The 23,729-nt window shown below is 47.7% G+C and overlaps 1 protein-coding gene across 14 annotated transcripts in view; it reads left to right on the forward strand.

Moving 5' to 3' along the window:
- HEYL (hes related family bHLH transcription factor with YRPW motif like) overlaps positions 1-22,241 on the forward strand; it is a 30,618-nt gene extending 8,377 nt beyond the window's left edge. For 2 of the 14 annotated variants that reach the window (XM_006077525.4, XM_006077522.4), the window contains 4 exons: positions 51-113; positions 1,133-1,216; positions 2,431-2,512; positions 5,073-8,031. In XM_006077525.4, coding sequence (XP_006077587.2) covers positions 51-113; positions 1,133-1,216; positions 2,431-2,512; positions 5,073-5,746 — 903 coding nt within the window. In that variant the 3' untranslated portion in view covers positions 5,747-8,031. The other 12 variants (XM_006077521.4, XM_006077523.3, XR_006641231.1 and 9 more) reach the window with 11 other exon arrangements.
- Positions 22,242-23,729: the final 1,488 nt, after the last annotated feature.

Raw genomic sequence — 23,729 nt, forward strand, 5'->3', positions numbered from 1 at the left:
CAGGGAGATGGTCCTCTAAAACGTCAGCCTTTCTCTTCCTCTCCAGCCAGATGGCCCGGCCGTTGTCCACCCCCAGCCCTTCACAAATGCAAGCCAGGAAGAAACGCAGAGGGGTGAGTGTCTTTTCTCAGCAGATTTGCGGACCAGAGGTTTGCCCTGAGTTCCCAGGGGCGTGGCCCAGAAAACTCTGGTCAGAAACACCCCCCGGGGCGTGGGGGGGCGGGGAGCGGGGAAGTGATGCTGCCTGGGTTCAAGTCCCAGTTCTGCCGATAGCGAGCTGAGTGACCTTGAGCAGGCACTTAAGCTCTCTGTGCCTCATTGTCTCATCTGTGTAACTGAAATCAGGATGGTACCTTCCTCAAAGGGCTGTTTTGAAGTGAATTAATGTAATGTGCTCAGAACAAAAGGTGACACGCAGCTAGCCATTATTAATTATCCCAGTCTTCCCCACTTCTCTCTGAGCCTGGAACTTTCACTCCCTCCCAGTGTGCTGAGGGGTGAGTTAGGGGGACAGAAGAAGGATGTAGCCATGCTTCTGTCCTGGAAGTCCAGAGACCCAGAATCCGGCAGAGACCAGCCCCACCACTCACTAAACAAAAAACCTCCTCCATCCAGCCTCATTCTCTTTGTCAGTAAAATGGGCGTCATAATTTCCATCCTGAGATAAGCATTCCAGTGTCATGAGCTGAGAATGAGCTCTTGGGAATGAAAGGCCTTCCCAGCTGCAGAGAACCATGCCTAGGACTCCTTGACTTCATGACCCAGCAACTGAAGGGGGTCTCCCTGGCCCAGCAGAGGTCTCCAGGGTCTGCTCTGGGGCTGTGGCTGGTGTTTGTATTCTAATTGATTGGTGCCCTGTTGTATCAATGGTTAAATGTGTTGAATACCACTCCTCAGATCAAGACAAGAGATCTGAGTCCTATTCCCAGCCTTGAACTTCCTTGCTGTGTGACCTTAAGCAGATTGTTGCCCCTCTCTGAGCCTTATTTTCTTCCTCCATAATGTAAGAATGGATTTATTGCCCTCGCAGGAATATTGTGAAGGAAGATATGAGTCAGTGCCCATCAAAACATGTTGGAAACTGTGATGAAGTGCCTACTTGGTTTTTGTTTCTTTCCTCATTGCTTTTTAGATCATAGAGAAACGGCGCCGGGACCGCATCAACAGCAGCCTTTCTGAACTGCGGCGCCTGGTCCCCACTGCCTTTGAGAAGCAGGTATGTGACACTGCTGAATGTGCTCGAGGAAATACAGCGTGAGTTGCAGATAGGATTCACTTCTCACGGCATGTCTTACTGATTGGTGGCAGCTGCCTGAAGTGCCGTGAAGTGCCTGTCGATGGCCAGGAATAAGGGTGATGGAAATTCAAATTGACCGAGGTGTCTTAGGGGCTGTGGCTTTATGTCCATCATCGGGTTGAATTCAATCCTCAGAACAATCCCGAAGGATTGGGACTATGATGCCCAATGCACAGGTGAGGAAACTGAAACACAGAGAGGTGAGGTAACTTACTCCATACTCCAGATCACACAGCTAGTAAATAGCAGAGTGGAACTGGAACAGACTGTGTGATCCTAAAGTGCCCTGTCCCTCGGCACTACTGACATTTCCAGAGCTATGTGAAAGTAGAACAGGCTGCTTGGGGAGTAAGGCTCTGAACATGCTGGGGTGGAGGGACTCCAGTCGGGAGTCAGACAGTTGAATCAATCAGACAGCCTCAAAGACTCTCACTGTGTGCACCACGGCACCATCATAGGTCCTGTGACTTCCTTTTGCTGGAGAGGAACAAGTCAGTCGTTCCACCGACCTTTACTAAAACCTTCACAAGCCCAGCCATGAACTAGACTCAGTACCTACCTTCAAGGGACTCGCATGGAGAGTCCAGCCCTTAGGTTTCACCTGGGAGACCAGGTGATGCTGGAGTCTCCAGAAACATTTCCCAAGAGAGAATGAAGGATGAGCAGGTGCTTTGGGGTAAGACTATGAGCCAGATGTTGGGTGTGTGTGTAATGAGTATGAAGTTGGATTTCTGGAAAAGCTGATCTAGGAGGCAGGTGGGTATGCAGGAGTGACATTCTGGTGATGGTGCCTGAAGCCACGGAGGTAGAAGGGACCCTCTGAGGAGATTGCACAGAGCAAGAAAAGTGGGCCATCACCCACTGGGAACACCACCGTTTTAAGGGTCAGTTAGAGCAAGAAGACAGGGGAGGAGGGCGTTTAGGAACTGATGGTAGAGCAGGCTAAAATGAGAACCGAAGAGAATCTATTAGCTTTGGAAAGCTTGGCCAAAACAGAAGCCCAGTTTCAGGCACTGGTGGAACTGCAGGAAGAGGAGAAAATTGAGGCAATGAGTGTTGATTACCCTGTGCAGGGGAGGTGAGTGACAGAGGTCAGCTAAAGACCATCGCTCTTCTGTCTTCTGTACACACAGGGCTCCTCCAAGCTGGAGAAAGCTGAGGTCCTGCAGATGACGGTAGATCACTTGAAAATGCTCCACGCCACTGGAGGCACAGGTACTGATCCTAAACTCTCCCGGAGTCATTCCTACAGCCAGTATTTGGGGGCTGGGCCCTGGGGATACAGTGGTGAGCAAAGCAGACACGGTCCCTGCCCTCGTGGAGCTCACCGTTCACAGAGGGGCTGAAGCAAAGCTTGTCTCTCTTCTTCCTTTGACATCACCCTCTCTGCTTTCATTGTCTCCCTGTGTCCTGGCCTTTCTTCAGCTCCACTCCTGCCAACCTTGAACCTTGGAGGAACTCTTGTATAACAGACTACTGGTCCCTCCCTTCCTCCAGGGCCTTGTTAAGCATCAGCCTGAATGAGCGCATTCTCATTGCAATCCCAGTGGGAGATTTTTAGCCATGGCGGTTCATTGGTGTCCCAACCCACTGATCTAGACTTCTGGACTCTTGTGATCTTGGTGGTGTTGGGGGGAACTTGTCACACTCACAGTTAAAGACCAGTTGTGGGATGGTAGTAAGATGCAAATGTAATTCATTCTGTGATTTTGAGCTAGTCCACTACAAAAAAGTCACGGAACTGCAGTTTTTAAAAGACTCCTGGGCAAATGGAAATTTTGAAGCTGCTCTGTGTGTTTTCGTAATTTCACCGTTAGGAAACTGTGAAAGCTCCACAGACCTTGGCTGTGAAGACTTAAGCCCGATACCGTAACTTGCTACCCGTCAAGGAGACAGTTGCATTTGAAGTGAGCCAGCCTGGTGCCTCTCAAGCCTTGGTGTGCAGCGGTGTCATGTGGGCACAGGCAGAGTTGTGGGTCACACCCCAGCCATCCCAAGGCAGCAGGTCTGGATTGGAGTTTAGGAATCTGCCAGTTTAGCAAGCATGCCTGATGACCCTGCTGCAAGTAGTGACTTGGAAAACTTCCACTAAAGGAATGCATGGCTGACAGTGGAAACTGTCTCTGATCAACCAAGGGAGGAGACAGTTCAAGCTACATTTATATTTATCCAATTTAAAGAAAAATAGTGACTAATATTTTGGCATCCTTTTACAGTTTCCAAAATGCTTTCTCTAATGTTATCTCATTTGATTCTCATAAGACTCTCGAGGGTGGGTGGTGGTGTCCTCACTGTTTTCTGGCTAAGGGCTGATGGAAAGACAGAGAATTGTGGCTTAGAGCACTGGCTTTGGATCTGAACCCTGACTTTATTGCTTACTAGTTTAGGACCTTAGATGAATGATTTAAGCCCTTTATTCCTCAGTTTCCTCATCTCTGAAATGGGACTAATGATAGGTTTTTATGAGGTTCGAATTAGCTAGTGCAAATTAAGTACTTAGGAAGAACCCAGCAAATGTTAGTGAAAAAAGAACAGTCTACAGAGAGAGGTGATTTAATTTGCTCAAAGTTGCACAACTAAGTAGACACCAGGGCCAGGTCTTGCCTCCAGGGAGGCCTGGCTCCAAACATAGTCTCCTGCCAAGCTGTCCCTCTGTGGGGGCCTCAGCCATGAACAAGGGGGCTGATCTTTGTTGCCATGATCATGAGGCCATCCTCACTGGGCTGTTCCATCCTTGCTCAGAAGGTGACTGAGAGAGGGGCAGGAGTGGAGAGGCAGTGAGAATGTGAATACTCTTGTTGGCAGTCCCCCTGGTCACCCCAAATTGATTAACAGGTCCCCAAAACAGGGTCTCTGGCTTGAGGGCAGCAGCTGAGGTCCAGGGTTGGATCCTGCTTTCTAGACTGCGCTTTGTGCTGGGAAACAAACTCGAATACCTATGGGGGCCCAAGCAGTCATATAAATGATAGTTCACTTTTCATTTGTTAGGTATTTCTGTGTACCATTTCATTTTGTCCTCCTTTCCGTATGTAGCAAGTACTGTTACATGCCCATTTCACAGCTCGGGAAATTGAGGCATGGAAAGATTAAGAATCTTGTCCATAGTCAGAGTGCTGGTTAAGTCCATGGTCAATCAGCTGGCCTCCGAAGACCTCACACTTCATTGCTACTCTCCGCTCCCCTCTCCAAGGACTCTCCCAGCTCTGATGGCTCTCACACCACTGCCCAGCATCCACCCCATCCTCAGAGCTGTTCCACACCTCCGTGTACACCTGGCAAGCGTCTGCTTAAATGAAGTTATCTTGGCCACAGAGTTTCTTCTTTGGGTTAATCATGAGTTATGATGAAAACAATATATTTTATAATGCTTTGTGGTTAGTGAATTTATTTGGTCCTCAGACCTCACCTCCTCAACCCCAGGTGTGTGTGCGTGTGCTCATTTGTATCCAACTCTTACAAGCCCATGGATTGTACTCCACCAGGCACATCTGTCCATGGAATTTTTCAGGCAAGATACTGGGATGGGTTGCCATTTCCTCCTCCAGGGGATCTTCCTGACCCAGGGATCAAACCTGTGTCTCCTGCATTGGCAGGCGGGTTCTTTACCACTCCCACTTTACAGATGGGGAGACTGGGTCTCAGAAAGGTGAGGTGACATGCCCAAGGTCACAAAGGGGGTGAGTGAGGAAAGCAGGTTCAGAACTCAGGACAGTCTGATCTCAGGCTCTGTGCTTGTCCCCTGCCTGGCATGCCCTCATCGTGCCTCACTTTTCAGGATTCTTTGATGCTCGAGCCCTGGCGGTCGACTTCCGGAGCATCGGTTTTCGGGAGTGCCTCACTGAGGTCATCAGGTACCTGGGGGTCCTGGAAGGACCCAGCAGCCGTGCAGACCCCGTGCGGATCCGCCTTCTCTCCCACCTCAACAGCTATGCAGCCGAGATGGAGCCTTCACCCACACCTCCCGGCCCCCTGGCCTTCCCTGCCTGGCCCTGGTCCTTCTTCCACAGCTGTCCAGGGCTCTCTGCCCCGAGCAACCAGCTCGCCATCCTAGGAAGAGTGCCTGGTCCCATGCTTCCTAATGCCTCCTCTCTGGCTTACCCCATCCCGGCCCTCCGAGCAGCCCCCTTGCGCAGAGCTGCTGGCACCATCCTGCCAGCCCGGAGGAATTTGCTGCCCAGTCGAGGGGCATCTTCTACCCGGAGGGCGCGCCCCCTGGAAAGGCCAGCTGCCCCCCTGCCTGCGGCCCCCAGTGGCAGGGCCACCAGGGGCAGCCACATGGCACCCCTCCTTCGGTCTCCTTCCCCTGTCTCCCCTGGCATGGTGGGGTCTCCTGCTTATGTGGCTGTTCCTGCCCCCAGGCCCTCTTCCCCGGGGCTAGTTGGGAGGCCAGCAGGAGCTATGCTTTGCCGCTCCTGGGTCTCCGAGATCACTGAAGTTGGGGCTTTCTGAGCTGGCTTTGCCCCGAGGAAGGAGGAGAGTTCTTTTTCTAGGAGTTCTAAAAACGGCGTTGCCTCTTCTGCTCTGCTTCCTGGACTGGTTATGTATGAAGGTATCTTCACCCATCCAAGGAACCCTCCTCCTTTGGCCCATCTCCCCTCCTCACTGCTTGTCCCAGCTTCTCCTGGAGCTGTTCTGATCTCAGAGTCTGGGTCTCATTTCCTTCCTGGACAGAGGAGTCCCAGGAGAGTCCCCCAAGAACTGTGCCCGGACCCCCTTTCTGCCTGAGAACACATGGGGCAGTAGGCATTAATCTCAGGTCTGGGAACAACGTTTTAAAAGGCCCAATGACCTAAGGCGTGCTGCTTCCCCAGAGATCAGACCCCAGCCAGGCACAGTGACTGCCTGGCTGCAGCCTTCCCAGGCCCCTGGGCTGGAACATAGTGTCTGTTTCACTTCCTGAGATAGAAACCGCACAGGGGCCACTAAGAGGTCTCCTGGGAACCTTGTCTGCCCCAGCCCACCTATCTCCTCCCCATCCCAGTGAACCCCAGAACAGACCTTCTGTCCACCACGGCCAAGAATGGGGACTGGGAGCCCAGCAGGGCCGGCGCCTACGCTCTTCCCAGCTGTGAACACCCACCCTTCAGGTGACCACAGCTCTCTGCACATAGCTGGGAGGTCTCTGGGCTCCGTGACTGGGTGTCCTCACCCCCAGGCCTCGGACGGTGTCCCCAGACAGGAGCCAGGCTTGTGCAGCAGAGAACCCGGCTCCCTGCCTCCCGGATGGTCACCTCCTCCGGGCCTGTGGCCCCGTCGGATACACAGCACAGAAGCCGCGTTCCCATGTGACGGCGCCCAGAGAGGAATCCTCTTGGGAATCAGCACCAGACGTTTGTGCTGCCTGGTTTGCATCCGGCTCATGGAGCCCAGACGGCTAGGATCGCCAAGGGCTGTCAGGCTGGACAAAAATAGCTGTGAGGAGGGGCGAGAGGAAGGACAGTCAGAGGCGGCTCAGCCCTTCAAGGTCACACAGTGGGTCGAGGGCCTGGGATCCTCTTCACCTGGGATTCCATGTGCTGGCCGGCTTTGCCCAAAGGCCCTTGGGTTCCCCAGTTCCCGCCTGCCACTTTCCCTCTAACAGGACAAACGGCCCAGAGACCCCCTCAGTGGGACAGAAACTGAACAAGATGGGGAGGGCCAGAGCTGACGCACCGCCCGCCCAGCACTGCCAGATGGCTGTTAAAATGAAGAAGCACTTCTGTGCCTATTGACAAGTATCTGCTTTCCCCGACTGCCTCCGGGTGCCCCCATCACGTGGCTTTTGCCCAGGACCCTGGGCTGGTTAACGCCTGGCTGCCCCAAGGCCTCGGGGCCCTCCCGCTGGCAAGTCATTGGTGCTGACTGCGTGGTTATCAAATGCTTCTACCCCTGGAGGAGTCTCCCACCCCTACCCTGTGATGGAACTACCATCCCCAGAGGCTGAGTTTGAGGAGACTGCAAGGGCTTAAAAAGTAGAGTTTGCAAAAGCCCTGGGGAGAAAGGGCCCTTTCAGACACGTGGGTAGGAGAGCAGAGATCATTTAAATGACCCAGAAAGCTCTTTTGAGAAGGCGAATTCCTCAAGGAGGGATAAAGAATTAAAGGCATTCTTTTACGCCTCAGTGTGAGGTGGTTGGATCAGATTCTGCTGTCTTCCACCTTTTTCTGTGTGGAGAGAGAGAGACGTCATTTCAGGGAGCAGGTCCCTGGCCAGGGTTGCTGCTGAGGGACACAGAGATGGAGGGGGGCTGCCAGCAGGTTCCCAGGAGTTGGGAGGGGCTACAGAGGGTGGTGGTGGAAGGCAAAGACCGACTTCACCTTTCTTACAAGGGGCAGGCCCCTCCCCTGCCTCCTCTCTTCCCTGGCACCCTCCTCCTCCCCAGCCACTGCTCCCCGGACATCAGGTCAGTGCTCCAGTCCTGCAGTTTGACCACCTCCTAGCCCAAGAATCCAACATCTCATGGCAGGATAGTGGGAAACGTTTTTCACGTTTCAAATACCCTGTTTCAAAAGAATCAGTTGACACCGTTGAATGAGGTAGGAATGACCCAGAACCTTCAGCGTCTTAGTTGCTCTTGGGTTCATTCTCCCTGAGAGATTGTGGGGGAAACGGTGACTCTGTGTATTGGTTTCCATGGCTGAGGGCACGTGTATCTTTGTTTATGTTCCCAAACCTTTCTGGTGCCGCTGACTCCCACCCCATCGTTGGGGTTGTCACACATATTCAATAAAGTTTTTTTTTAGCTTTTCTGAAAACCTCAGCAAAGTTCTATTTCTTGCATATGTCTGGAGTCCACCCACTTCTCTCTGAGCCCACAGCCCCGACCCTGGTCTGGCCACAGCACCTCTCCCTAGATCTTTGCCCTCCGAAAGGTCACTCTGCTTCCTTCTTGCTTTGCCAGTCAGTTCTCAGCACAGCCAGAGAGAGCTCTAAACATGCAAACCATCGGATATCAACCCTGGTTTCATGTCCTTATTCCGCTTCCCTATTATTTTAAGGATAAAAGCCAAGCTCTTCTTTTTCTGCTCCCAAATTCACTTTCAGCCTTTTTCTTGCCAATCTCAAGCTTGTTGCCTGTGCTTCTCCCACCCTGGCCTTCCTTCATTTCTTCCTTACTCCAGCCTCATTCCCATTTCTAGGACTTCGCATCTGCTGTTCCCTTTGCCAAGGATGCTCTTCCTCTACCCTTTGCAGGCTGAAAGCTCTTCATACCCTCAGGCTTTGGCTGAAATGTCACCTCCTCAGAGAGTCCCACCCTGACTACTGGGCTTGACTCTGTCTCAGAGTCCTCTATTCTTTTTTTCTCATATGGAATTTACCATTGCACATCCATTTCTGTGTTTACTTGCTGGTGAACTGTCTCCCCCACCGGCACATAAGCTCCATGAGGCCAGGGACCATGCCTGGTTTGCACTCCACCCTGTATCTAGTGCTAAGCATGGTGTTGGGCTCAAAGTCAGGGTTCAATCAATATTTGTTGAAAAAATGAACTGGGGGAGGTGAGGAATCTTCTAGACTCGTGTTATTGGATGATTCGGGCTCCTCTGGGCTGAACCCCATGCTGGTCAACTTCAGGGGGTGGCTGGAGAGCACATTGAGAGCCAGGACCAGGGGACTGGAAGTTCTGGCCAATGGTGAGGGGACTCTGGCCAAATAAAAGCACGAGCATGCTTGCTCTGGAGTGCACTCTGACAGCTGGGAACAGGCAGGCTGTTTCTGCCAGAAGGTCTTGTTCTCCACTCTTGGCCTGGTTCTCGCAATGGATTTGGCTTGTGGTGAATCCAGGCAAACATTTACAGAGGTCTGCTCCATGCCAGGCCAGGCATGGCAGAGCCAGAGGTGATGAGAACAATGTCCCCCTGAGGTGGTGCACCCTCTAAGTGGCAGTTGGGTGGGATGAGAGTGGAGAGGGAGTTCTGTTGAGAAGGCTAAGGGGTATCAGCCTCTGCTTAGCGGGGGTCGTGAGGGAAGGAAGTGCAGGAAGGACGCCTTCCTGGAGGAGGACGAAGGGAGGTGTTCTAACCATGAAGGGAACATCCTCTGGGGCAGCTCTGGAAGATGGCCTGAGACAAGCGCTGTTTTCAGTGGCAGAGTGAAAGACAGGTAGTCTGGGCACTGAAGCCAGACTTCTCAGGTTCAGGCCCCATTTCTGTTCACTTATCAGGACTGTGGTCTTAGGCAAGTTACTTAACACCCCTGAACCTTCTCATCTTTAGAACAGGGACGATAGCTGTCATAGCTACTGTTAACCGAGCAGTAGACTACATACCACTGTGCTAGATGCTTTTCTTGGAACGTCCCCATCTTATTACAGTATAGAAGCTGGGCAAGACATAGGCTACTACGGTTAGGCAACAGGTGAATGGATAACACACAGAAAGTCTTTGGTACAATGCCAAGGGGTATGTATGAAACATATGAAATGCCCGGCCCAAGCCATTAGTATTATTAATGGAAAGAGGCTGGATCCAAATTGTGAATGTCATTCGGAGTTTGGACTTCAGCCTGTAGGCAGTGGAAGCCATGGAAGGTTTTTCCAGGTGAATGCCAAGCTCAGACCTTGTCTAAGAAACTTCTGTTTGGTGTGGTGTGGACACCTGGGAGGAGCAGTATTCAGACTCAGTACCACCTGTTCACTGGAGACACCTCAATGCTTTTGAAACATCAGTGTCCAGGCTCTAGAGATGATGGTTTAACTTACCTGCAGTGGGATTTGGGCATCCCATAAGGCAATGTGAAGAATCAGGATTTCTTTCTTGGTCAAGATAAATTTCACTCAATAGGTGATCTGGACTCCAGTTTATGAGCCTGAAAAGCCTGCTGCCTTTTGAAAAGTAGAGAAAAATTAATTTCCACAAGGGCATCTCTGTTCTCCAGCACCATCCTAGTCTGTGGCCCATAGTAGATACTTAAGAAACTTTATGTGTTGAAAACTTTAGGGACTTATACAGTTGCCCTCTGTATCTGTGGCTTCCACATCCACAGATTCAACCAACCACAAGTCAAAAAAAATTTTTTTTTAATTCCAGAGGGACTTCCCTGATGGTCCAGTGGTTAAGACTCCACACTCCCATTGCAGCAAGCCCAGGGTTCAATCCCTGGTCAGGGAACTACATCCCACAAGCCACAACTAAAAGGTCCCACATGCTGCAACTAAGACCCAGAGCAGCCAAATAATAAAAGAAAAATAAATAAATATTTTTAAAAAGACATTAGCTTCCTTCCCTCCTTCCTAGAGAATGAGGGTGGGAAAAATCACATCTGGATATCATCTGATCCCATTAATAGCAGCAAACATTTTCAAGCCCTTGAGCTATATTATCTCATATAATCATATGGATGATATTTCATATAGTAGTAGGTTCTATTATCCTCATTTTACAGAAGAAATTGACACCTAATTTGTTAGTGAAAGTATCCAAGGTTCAAAACACTAATGAATGTCCTAACCAAAATTAGACTTCCCTGGTGGCTCAGATGGTAAAGCATCTGCCTACAATGCAGGAGACCTGGGTTCAATCCCTGGGTCAGGAAGATCTGGAGTAAGAAATGGCAACTCACTCCAGTATTCTTGCCTGGAAAATGCCATAGATGGAGGAGCCTGGCAGGCTACAGTCCATGGGATCACACAGAGTAGGACACTACTGAGCGACTGAGCATGCATGTAGGAGGTAAGAGAAGCTAGGCTGTTGTTCAGTCTGTGAATCTCAGGAAGCTGGTGACCCTCAGCCCAAGGGCCATTTTTTAAAATTGGAGGACAATTGCTTCACAATGTTGTGTTGGTTTCTGCTATACGTTGATATGAATCAGTTATAAGTATACGTGTGTCCCTCCCTCTGGAACCTCCCTCCCATCCCACCTCTCTAGGTTGGCACAGGGCATTGAGCTGAGCTCCCTGTGCTACACAGCTGCTTCCCGCTAGCTGTTTTACACATGGTGATGTATGGGTGCCAGCGCTGCTCTCAGGCTGTCCCACCCTCTCCTTCCCCTGCTGTGTGCACAAGTCTGTTCTCTATTTCTGCAGTTAGTCCCTCAATCATGTCTGATTCTGAGACTCCATGGGCAGAGGAGCCTGGAAGGCTACAGTCCATGGGATTCGCCAGGCAAGAATACTAGAGTGGGTAGCCATTCCCTTCTCCAGGGGATCTTCCTGACTCAGGGATAGAACCTGGGTCTCCCACATTGTAGGCAGATTCTTTACCATCCTAGCCACCAGGGAAGCCCTGAGACTACTCAAGTGGGTTGCCATGCCCTCCTCCAGGGGATCTTCTCGACCCAGGATCAAATCTGAGTCGTCTCTTGTGTGTCCTTTATTGGCAGGTGGATTCTTTACCACTAGCTCTTTTTTTTTTTTTCTTTTTACCACTAGCTCTTGTCTGGGAAGCCCAAGGGCCATTTAAATTCATTCCTGCCAAGCTCAGCTCAGGTGGTAAAGAATCTGCCTACAATGCAGGAGACCTGGGCTCGATTCTTCTGTCGGGAAGATCCCCTGGAGAAGGACATGGAAACCTACTCCAGTATTCTTGCCTGGAGAATTCCATGGACAGAGGAGCCTAGTGGACTCCAGTCCATGAGGTCACAAAGAATCGGACACGACTGAGCAACTAACAGACACACACACACACACACACACATGGGCCATTTAAATTCAGGCTTTGGGCAAAATCTGGATTCCATTCGTCTGCTCAAGGAAGCTCACTGTGGCAACACCCTGTCCCGGGCACCCCAGGTATTCTGTTGGAGCTTCTGAAAATTAACCAACCACTCATTGCCTACAACTCCAGCAACCCTGAAGGGAACCAGTCAGCAAGCATGAAAAGCAGTGATCCTTTATGTCACACATCAACAAAATATTTCAAAGTGCTTTCCTATGCATCACCTCACTTACAGCTTTCAACAGTTTGGTCAAGGGAGTCAGGGAAGGAATTATTATCCATGATGCAAACAAGAAACTGAATCTCATTTCAGGTAAAATGATCTGCCCAGATTGGAATAATAGTAAATGGCAAAGCTTGTTTGGACAGCAGAGGAAAGTCTCAGATTTTAAGCAGGCACAGAGAAGTAATATAACATTATCCAGTTACTACCAAGTATGTACCATATGCAGGCCCTGAACCAAGTACCTTCCATGCAGAGTGTGTGTTTATCTGCATAACTCCATGATTTAGACTTTGGTTCTATCATTATCTCCATTTTATATACGAGGAAACAAAGGCTCAGAGATATTAAATAACTTTCTCAGGTAACACAGCTATTAAGTGGCAGAGCTCTTAACTGCCAAGTTCCACAGTCTCTCAAGTGCTGTAACTTCTGTGTTCACCCCCTTCAAGATATCAGAGGTGGTGCTCAGGCCTCCAAAACAGCTCCTGGTTTACACCTCAATGCTCTGGCTTCAAACCCATTGGTATAAACTCAGCCACCCCTCAGGACACCCCTCAGCTCTGTCTGCCTTCATAATAACAACACTCCATGTGCCAGGCATCCATCTAGGTTCTGGGATTCAGCAGTGAGTAAAACAAACCCCTAGATTCCTGGAGCTGACATTCTTGTTAAGACAGACGGACAATAAACACCTGGACAAAGACATACATGCGGAACTTCCCTGGTGGCCCAGTGGCTGGGACTCTGTGCTTCCAGTGCAGGGGGTCCAGGTTCGAGCCCTAGTCGGGGAACTAGATCCTGAGTGCCACAACAAAGATTTCATGTGCCACAACTAAGACCCAGGGCAGCAAATAAATAACTAAAAATATCTTTTAAAAAAAGAAGACATACATGAAATGCTTGATAGGAAAGAAGGATAAGGTGGCTAAGGGGGCAGAGAGTGATTGGGAAGAGGTGCTGTTATATACAGGCTGGACAGGCAAGTCCAGAGTAGCTGTTTGAACAGACACTTAGAGGGAGGGAGGAAGCCACGAGGCCATCAGTGAGTACAGCATTCCAGGCCAGGAACATCAAGGGCTAGTCCCAGAGGCCAGTGTAGCTAGGGTGTAGATAGTGAGGGGAGGAGGGTAGCTGAGGATGGTGGGAGGCAGGTCATGGAAGAGTGTTAGATTTTACTCTGAATGAGGCAGGAAGGCCTGGCAGGGTTAAGTGCAGAGAAGACTCATGATCTGACAAGCATATCAGGAGTCATGCAGTTAGGAACAGACTTAGAGGGGGCCAGGGTAGGAGCAGGGAGGCCATCTGAATCTCCCCAATTCCATGACCTCCTTCACATTACCTAACTGCCTGCCTTTCCCCCAAAATGGCTCCTTTGGGAAATCCTGACTTCACACAAGCCCTTCTCCAGCCACTGCATCTCACATCAAGCTCCCTCTGCTCAACCTTCCCGTGGTGAAAACTTTCAAACTTAAGAAGGTCTTCGGGAATTCCCTGGCAGTCCATGGGTTACGACATGGGCTTTCACTGCCAAGGACCCAGGTTTGACCCTGCTGGGGGAACTCGGATCCTGCAAGTCACTCAGTGTGGCCAAAATAAATAAATAAGTAAAACTTTTTAAACAGTCTTCAAATCACTGACCCCACCACCCCCTCTCCAGTCTTTGGTCACGACTGAGCGACTTCACTTTCACTTTTCACTTTCATGCATTGGAGAAGGAAATGGCAACCCACTCTAGTACTCTTACCTGGAGAATCCCAGGGATGGGGGAGCCTGGTGAGCTGCCGTCTATGGGGTCGCACAGAGTTGGACATGACTGAAGCGACTTAGCAGTAGCAGCAGCATACACACATCACATCTTCTCTATCTATTCATTTGTGTTTTATGTGAAAATCAGTGAAGACTCTATAGGCCCAGCAAGTAGAAGGCACTCACTATTATTACTGGTATTTTTTCCCTATGTTGGCTGATATTCCAGAAAATGGGAGAATATTGATCAATATTAAGGAAAATATTATGTTCAAATATTATGAATAGTGTGTATTGACTGATTGCCATTCTCATTTAAACAATGAAGCAAATATAGGAAGTAACTTGGTCTGGTTAAAAAGATGCCTGGACTAGGAATCAATTAATTTAAATTCTAATTTCATTTTTGCTACCCACGGTTAAATCTGTTAAGTTTTGTGGACCTCAATTTCCTTGAGCTTAAACTGGATGATTACTGCAGGGCTTTCCAGCTGTAAAGTGATGCTCACAACTTATTGAAAAAAAAAGGGGGGGTCTGTCTTAACCAACTAGAGAGAGAGGCTCTCCTTGCAAGTTTGATGAAGTAAGTGGCCACTTTGGAGCTGTAAGTGGTCTCTAGGGCCTCGGGGGTGGCCTTCAGCCAACTGCCAGCAAACAGTTAGGGCTCCATCATCCATCACACGAATTCTGCCAACAACCTGAATGAGGTTGAAAGTGCATTTTCCCCCAGGAGAGGCTCCAGATGAGCCTGGCCAACATCATGATTTCAGCTTCCTAAGACACTGAACAGAGGACCCAGCTAAGTCATGCCAGGACTTCCCACTTACAGAACCTTGAGATAAGTGTATATTGTTTAATGCACTAAGTTTGTGGTCACTGTTACACAACAATAGATAATTAATACACCAGGCAAGAGCTGAATCTTGGTTACAACCAACGTCCTGCCTGTTTTACACTTGCTAAAAAAGAGTCATTCGACCAAATAGAAAAGCCATTGGTTTGATTTGTTTCATAATCAGAAACCTCAGTTTGTTTTATAATCAGCTCTTCCACCAGGCTTTTCAACATAACTACAGTATTACTTGGTCTCTCTCCTCACAACCTCATTGCCCTACCTGAGCCATCATCAGAAGATGATCTCCTCAAAACAAAAGAAAAAGAACCAAAAAAAGATATGAGGGTCCTGCTTCATCCCTCACGTTGAATATGGGGCTTTTAGGTGACCTTGAGAACCACATTATTTTCTAAAGTCAACAGTATGGAGGTATAATTTACACCTGATAAAATTCAAAATGTACAGTTCAGTAAGTCTTGAGAGTGTATACCTGCAGGTAATCACCACTATTGCAGCATGGAACATTTCTGTCACCCAGAAAGTTCCCTTCTACTTACTGCTGTGAAGTCAATCACCTCCTCCTACTCTAGCTCCTGCCCATCACTGATCTGCTTTCCATCACTGCATTTGTGACTTTTAAAGAATTTTCATATAAATGTAATTGTACAGTGTATAACCTTTTGAGTCCGGCTTCCTTCTCTTCGCATCATGCTTTAGAGATTCATCAAGTTCTGTCAATCAGCTGTTCCTTCCTCTTTAGGGCTGTAGTATTCCACTGCAGGTATGCACCACAGTTTATTGATTCATTCACCTGTTGATGATCATTTGGGTTGTTCTCTGAGAACAAAAAAAGTTATCTAGAAGTTTATTTTGGGAGTACACAATATGTTTCTATTCATTAACGTTACTAATTCAAAACACTGCTGCTGCTGTTGCTGCTAAGTCACTTCAGTCGTGTCCGACTCTGTGTGACCCCATAGACGGCAGCCCACCAGGCTCCCCCGTCCCTGGGACCCTCCAAGCAAGAACACTGGAGCGGGTTGCCATTTCCTTCTCCAATGCATGAAAGTGAAAAGTGAAAGGGAAGTTGCTCAGTCGTGTCCGACTCTTCGTGACCCCATGGACTGCAGCCTACCAGGCTCCGCTGTCCATGGGATTTTCCAGGCAAGAGTACTGGAGTGGGGTGCCATCGCCTTCTCCGCTAGTTCTTTCTTAACCTTTAAAACTCAGCCTACAAATCATGTTTGAGAATCTAGCAGATTTTAGCAAGTGTTATTAAAGGACTTCTTACAAACTTGCCTCTTCAAACATTTACAGTACATTTATAAATGAATAGCTTTGATTTCCTTTTTCAGTATCTCATTTGCCTGATATAAACAAAACCTTCCTAAAGTTTCATTCTTATAAATCTAATAAATCCAACTTATAAATATGATGAGCCTTAAGTTCTCTTAAAAATCTATTTACATATGAAGCTAAATGTATGGAGATTTCTTTTATAAACAGAAATGTTATTAATAATACTCAAGTTTTAATTCTTGTTTAGCATGCTGTACTTAGTTAATCCTAAGGGGCTTCCCAGGCGGCACTAGCGGTAAAGAACCCGCCTGCCGATGCAAGAGACTTAGGAGACGCGGCTTCAATCTCTGGGTCGGGAAGATCCCCTGGAGAAGGGCATGACAACCCACTCCAGTATTCTTGCTTGGAGAATCCAATGGACAGAGAAGCCTGATGGGCTACAGTCCATAGGGTTGCAAAGAGTCGGACATGACTGAACAACTTAGCACACACACATGCACTTAATCCTAAATCTTCCTTAGCTAAGTTGTACACCCACATCAGGTACTCTCTAAAAGAGAAAGTTCCATCCAGGTAGCAGAACTTAATTCTTAACCTTCCTAGGGTTGAAAGATGTGTTTCTGCTTAAGAAAAAAAAAAAAAAAAAAAAAAAAACCACAGCCCTCTCATCCATTGAGGTCACTGGTCCACTAAGAAAGACAGCTGTGAGGCTGTGGTCTCCAGCCACATCCTCACCAGGACCTCAAATTCTGTTTGTGAAGGTGAATCTCTGATTCAGTTCAAAGAGCTACGAAGAGGCCCTCATTACATAGCTGGTGGGGTGAGTGAAACTGTGACAGGTATTGGCTTTGGGGGCTCTTTCTGTTTGATTCAAGAAGGACTGAAAGCTTCTCACTCAATCTGAGAAGCTGGCTGGCTGACCACACTACATAGTGGTCCAACAGGTCCTTTCAAGCAAAAACCTGTGCGTATATGCAGATAGATCAGGAATAACAAATATCTGGTACATGAGCAACCACTCTCTGATCCTGTCTGCGTGGCAGACATTGCTAATCAATCACCACATGCCTTCCCCTTGTTAAGACAGTGCTGCTGCTGCTGCTAAGTCGCTTCAGTCGTGTCCGACTCTGTGTGACCCCATAGACGGCAGCCCACCAGGCTCCCTTGTCCCTGGGATTCTCCAGGCAAAAACACTGGAATGGGTTGCCATTTCCTTCTCCAATGCATGAAAGTGAAAAGTGAAAGTGAAGTCGCTCAGTCGTATCCGACTCTTAGCGACCCCATGGACTGCAGCCTACCAGGTTCCTCTGTCCATAGGGTTTTCCAGGCAAGAGTACTGGAGTGGGGTGCCATTGCCTTCTCCTAAGACAGTGCTACCCTGGGCCAAACCCAGTTAACTGAGGTTGGCATATGAGATGCCTTCCCTGGACTAACCAACTTTGGTGAGAAAATGAGGCCTGTCCACTTGGCTCTTACTCGGGGCTGGGTTAATGGGTAACTGGGCTTGGGGCTTGTCCTGTCTCCTGTGAACATCTGTGACCTGCAGTACAATGACCCCGTGCAGTGAACAGTGGGGAGGAGGCCTGGGTGTCACCCACGCTTAGGGAGTGGGTGCTTCTGCTGAAGACCCCTTGTTGGGAGGTAGGGGGGCTGCAGCAGGCTCCCTAGGACACAATCCAGGCTCGAGTTTCTGAGTGGAGAACCCAGGCCCCAGTCCCAGGCAGAGCTCCACCGGCCTCCCTGGGTGGTCGTGGGCGGAGCCGGCTCAAAGCTGCCAGAACCACATCCCCAGCCCAGGCCCTTAAAGTCCAGATTCAGATGCCCAACAGCCAAGTGTCTAAGAAGCGTCCAAACTAACAGGCGCAAAACCAAACTCCTGATTCCCACCCTGCCCCCGTCCCTGACACTGTCCTCCCTGAATCCTCAAGGTCCCAGGATATGATAGTTCTGTCCTGCTAGTTGTTCAGGCTAAAGTCCCTGGAGTTGTCCTTGACACCTCTTTCTCTCACAGCCCACATCGGATCTGTCAGCAAATCCTATCAGCTCTGTCATCAAAACAGACCCAGAATCTGGCCACGTCTCACCACCAGCACCTCCAGCACCTTTATCCCCTAGTCCAAGCCTTCGGTGCCTCTCCATTTCTCCCCCAGATCTCTGCGGTGGCCTGCTCCCTGGGCTCCCTGCCTCCATTTGCCCTGCAGTCCATTCCCCTAACTGCAGGGGCTTGGAACACAGAAATCAGATGAGGCCCCCCGTTTGCTCAGAACCTGCCAACGTCTTATCAGCCCACGTAAAGTCCAAAGCGCTTGCCAGGCTTCAAGGCCCTACAAGATTGTCTCCCTATTTCCCCGCCTCACCTCTGGTCCCATGTCATAGTATTTGCCCCATCGCCCTCCGTCTTTTGCTACCCTGGCCTCTTTGCCACTCCTTGAAGACATTCTCTCTGCCCAAATGCTTGACTTCCAGACATCCATATGGCTCCTAGACATCCAGAAGTTGGCCCACTTTCTTCTGGTTTTTGCTGTATATCACTTCAATGCAGCCTTCTCTGACAATCCCATTTTATTTATTTATCAAAGTTTTTTTTGATGTGGACCACTTTGTGGTTGTCCTGAGTCTTCTTTGCTGTGAGAAGGCTTTCTCTGGTTGTGGCGAGCAGAGGCTACTGTTCACTGTGGGGCACGGGCTTCTCACTACGGTGGCTTCTCTCATTGCAGAGCACAGCCTCTAGGTGCTTGGGCTTCTGTGGTTGCAGCACGCAGGCTCAGTAGTATGGTGCATGGGCTTAGATGCTCTGCAACGTGTGGGATCTTCCTGGACCAGGGATCAAACCCATGTCCCCTGCATTGACAGGTGGATTCTTATCCATTATACCACCAGGGAAATCCCTGACAGCCCCGTTTTCAACTGCAAGTCCGACTCAAGCCCCGTGCTCTGTCCCCTTCCATGCTCTATTTTTGGCCATCTTCATTACTTATGCTAAGACAAATACAAACTTTTTCTTATTTTGTTTATTATTCATCTCTCTCCCTTGAATGTAAGCTTCAGGAGGCAGGGAGGTCTGTGTGTGCATGTGAGTGGTTGCTCCATCCTTGGTACCTACAATGGTGGTAGTATTAGAACGCAGGAGCCACTTAATAAATATTTGCTGAGTTAATAATAACAGTAGCTAAAGTATTTACTGAGTGCCAGACGCTGTTTCAAAAATACTTTTCACATATCATCTCAATTCATTTTTGCCATAGTTTCATGAGCAAATCCTAATATCCCCATAGACAGATATGGAAACTGAAGCACAGAGCTATTATGGTGCTTGCTAGTATGTGTTGAGGCCAGAATTTTAATCCAGATAGCTGACTCCAGATAATGACATCTTAGCCACTCTGCTATATTGCTCTCAAATGAATGAATTAATAAATGAAAAAAAAATGAATGAGTTATTATTGCAACCACAGCAGAAACAATGAAGTTTAGAATCAGACAGAAGTAGGGTAAAATGCCAGATTTTCTGTGTACTAGAATACAAGATTTGGATAAGTTTCTTATCTTCTCTAAATCTCAGGGTCTTATGGGCCCAAATGGGAAAATCTACCAAGCGTTTGCTGTTTCAGCCGTTTTATTATACTGGACCTGTTTTTCACGTCGACTCAACGGTCATAAATTTGAGCAAACTCCAGGAGACAGTGGAAGACAGAGGAGCCTGGTGTGCTCCAGTCCACAGGGTCCAATAGAGTCCTGACCCCAGGCGGAACACCTGTTTTCAGTCAATCACTGCCCTCTAGTGGTCAGTCAAAATAACTCATACCTTCTATGTGAAACACAGTCCCTAAATAGTGTAGACCCAAAGCCAGTAGTTTCTGCAGGTAAAATAGTCCAGGGTTCTTGATTCCTTTGGTGTCCTAGATCCTATTAGTCTTCAGGGGCTAAGTGAGGATCAGGCTTCCCCAAAGGGAAGCAAAAAGGACTAGCCCAGATGGGTCCCTGAATGGCAGATTGACTCCAAGGACATGATCCTCATGAAAAATAAGTCACCCTGGGGACTTCCCTGGTGGTCCAGCGCCTAAGACACCACCTCCCAAAACAGGGGGGCCAAGTTCAGTCCCAGATCAGGGAACTAGATCCTACTTGTCACAACTAAGAGTTAGCATCCTAAACTAAAACATCCCACATGCCACGACTAAAAATCCTGCATGCCACGACAAAGATGGAAGATCCTGCAGGCTGCAGCTGAGACCCAGTGCAGCCAAATTAATAAAAATACATATTTTAAAACAGATAAAGAAAATAAGTTATCCAAGCTCTCCATCCAAACGTGAGTGTGCTCCGTAGCTCAGTCGTAATCCACTCTTTGTGACCCCATGGACTGCAGCCTGCCAGGCTCCTCGGTCCGTGGAATTTTCCAGGCAAGAATATTTGAATGGGTTGTCACTTCCTATTCCAGGGAATCTTCCCCACCCAGGGATCAAACCCACATCTCTTGTGTCTCCTGCTTTGGCAGGTGTATTCTTTACCACTGCATCCCCTGGGAAGCCCCATCCAAACAAACACACACAAAATTGTGGCAGGTTTTACAGTTGAGTTTCTCAGACCTTCCAAGAACATATTCTCCATAAATGACAGTTAATTTTATGTTAACATGGCTGGGCCACAGGATATCCAGACATTTGGTCAGATATTATTCTGGGTGTGTCTGTGAGAGTATTTTGAGATGAGATTATCATTGGAATTGGTAGATCGAGTCAGCAAATTGCTCTGCATAGTGCAGGTGGGCCTCATCCAATCAGTTGAAGGCTTGACCTGAGCAAAAGTTCTGAGTAAGAGGGAACTTGGCCTGTCTGACGGTTGGGCTGGGCCATAGGCCTTTTTCAGCCTCCAGAGTCAAACTAAAATGTCAGATCTTTCTGGGTCTCAAGCCTGCTCCTTTTAGACGGGAACTTTTACTATTGATTGTTCTGGTTCTCAGGCCTTCAGACTCAGAGCGAAGCCACCAGCAGCTCTCCTCGGCCTCCTGCTTCTCAACTGCAGGTCTTAGGACTTCTCAGTCTCCATAATCATGTGAGCCAATTACTAATAATAAATCTCTTCCTCTCCTTAAAGATAGATAGATGCAGATAGATAGTTAGGTACAGACACACACACTCTCATACATACTATCGGTTCTCTTTCTCTTTCTCTAGAGAACCCTGATTATTTTATACAAACTGTTTTAGGAGATGGAATAAAAGGAAAACTACCTAACTCATTTTCTAGTGTTAGTGTGACCTCGACAGCAGACCAAGGCAAGGTACGTAGGGGCAAGCACGCCAGAGAATAAGCGTTAGAGAGAATTAATATTTTCTTAATGTAAATGTAATTATAAGATGCAAAAATCCTATATAATAAAACAGAAAGCAGAATCCATATTGTACAAACATATAGAAACATATAGTAGGGTTTAGCCAAAAAAGTGAGGGTAGTTTAACACCAGAAAAAAATTCCTATATTCTGAACCTTAATATACTAAGAGATAAAAAGCATATTGAAAAAGCCCCTGATGCTGGGAAAGATTAAAGGTGGGAAGAGAAGGGGACGACAGAGGATGAGATGGTTGGATGGCATCACCAACTCAATGGACATGAATTTGAGCACGCTCTAGGAGTTGGTGATGGACAGGGAAGCCTGGCATTCTGCAGTCTATGGGATTGCAAAGAGTCAAACGTGACTGAGTGACTGAATTGACTGAAAAAGCATATGATCACTTTAATAAATGTGTAAAAATCATTTGATGAAATCATTCATTTTTTAAAAATCTTAGGAAATTAGGATTAATATGGTAATAAGTCAACCTGATAAGATATTCAACAAACATGTAGACATTTTACTTAAGGATGAAACTCTAGCATTCTAGAATAAAGATAAAAAATGAGATAAGAATGCTCTTTACTCTCAACTTTACTGAAACTTTTAGCTAAATGTAGTAAAAGAAAAGAAGAGGTTTAGAAAATAGAAAGGAAGAATTAACTCCATCCTTATATGCATACGGTTTATTCTCTTCCCAGTAAATAAAGGAATCTGCATGTAAAGTATTAGAACGAATGAGTATTTAGCAGAATTGCTGAATACTAGATGGCACCCCACTCCAGTGCTCTTGCCTGGAAAATCCCATGGACAGAGGAGCCTGGTAGGCTGCAGTCCATGGGGTCGCTGAGGGTCAGACACGACTGAACGACTTCACTTTCACTTTTCACTTTCACGCATTGGAGAAGGAAATGGCAACCCACTCCAGTGTTCTTGCCTGGAGAATCCCAGGGACGGGGGAGCCTGGTGGGCCACCGTCTATGGTGTCGCACAGAGTCGGACATGACGGACTCGACTTAGCAGCAGCAGCAGCAGAGCATCCTACATAAATCAATGACATTTTATTGAATGCTTACTGGATTACCAACAGGAAACAAGAACATGTAATTAAAAGGATACCATTTCCTATAGCAACAAAAATTACAAGGCATCTAAGAATATATATACAAAAATTTCTAGATTTTTTTTTCAGAAAACTGTAAAACTTTTCTTAATGTAAAGAAATATGAAACTAAATGTACTCTTACATTTAGTTTAATAATAATCTAATAATTTAACAATTGTTCTCCTGGACATTTACTCAACTGAGCTGAAAAGACGTCCATACAAAAACCTGCACACAGGTGTTTATAGCAGTTTATTCATAATTGCCAAAACTTGCAAATAACCAATTTGTCCTTTAGCAGGTGAATGGATAAAGTGTGGTACATCCAGCCAATAGAATATTATTCAACTCTAAAAAGAAATGAGCTGTCAAGTTATGAAAAGACATTGAGAAAACTTAAATGTGTAGCATTGCTAAGTGGAAGTTAATTTGAAAAGGCTACAAACCATATGACTTTCTGGAAAAGGTAAAACTATGAAGACAGTAAAAATCAATGGTTGTAAGGTGTCGGGCAGAAGCAGGTGGGGAGAGGCAGAGACCAGAGGGTTTTTAGCACAGTGTAACTGCAATCTATGGGGTCGCAAAGAGTCGGACACGACTGAGCGACTGAACTGACTGAACTGACTGACTGACTGAACTGAACTGAACTGCTCTGTATGATCACGGTGGATATATATCATGCATGTGTCAAAGTCCATAAAATGTACAAGGCCAAGGGCGAACGGCTTAGGCTTCCCTGATTGCTCAGTGGTCAAAAATCCGCCTGCCAATGCAGGAGGTACGGGTTCGATCACTAATCCTGGAGGATCCCACATGCCATGGAGCACCTGAGCCCATGCACCACAACTGCTGAGTCTGTGCTCTAGAGCCTTGGAGCCACAGCTACTGAAGCCCTCCAACCCTAGAGCCTGTGCTCCACAACAAGAGAAGTGTTTGGATTAGTACGGTAATAAGTCAACCTGATAAGAAGCCTAAACACAGTAACTAGAGAGTAGCCCAACTAGAGAAAAGCCCTCACAGCAATGATGACCAGCACAATCAAAAATAAATGAATAAACAAACACTTTTTTAAAAGAGTGAACCCTCATGTAAACTATGGATTTCGGATGATAGTAATGTGTCAATGTAGGTCCACTGATTGTTACAAATGGACCCCTCTGGTGGGGAATGTGCAGATGGGCAGGATGTTGATACTGGAGGAAGCTGTGCATGCAGGGAGGCAAAGAATGTTTGCGAACTCTCTGTACTTT

This window comes from Bubalus bubalis, chromosome 6, assembly GCF_019923935.1.
Source record: "Bubalus bubalis isolate 160015118507 breed Murrah chromosome 6, NDDB_SH_1, whole genome shotgun sequence".
NCBI classification, from domain to species: domain Eukaryota; kingdom Metazoa; phylum Chordata; class Mammalia; order Artiodactyla; family Bovidae; genus Bubalus; species Bubalus bubalis.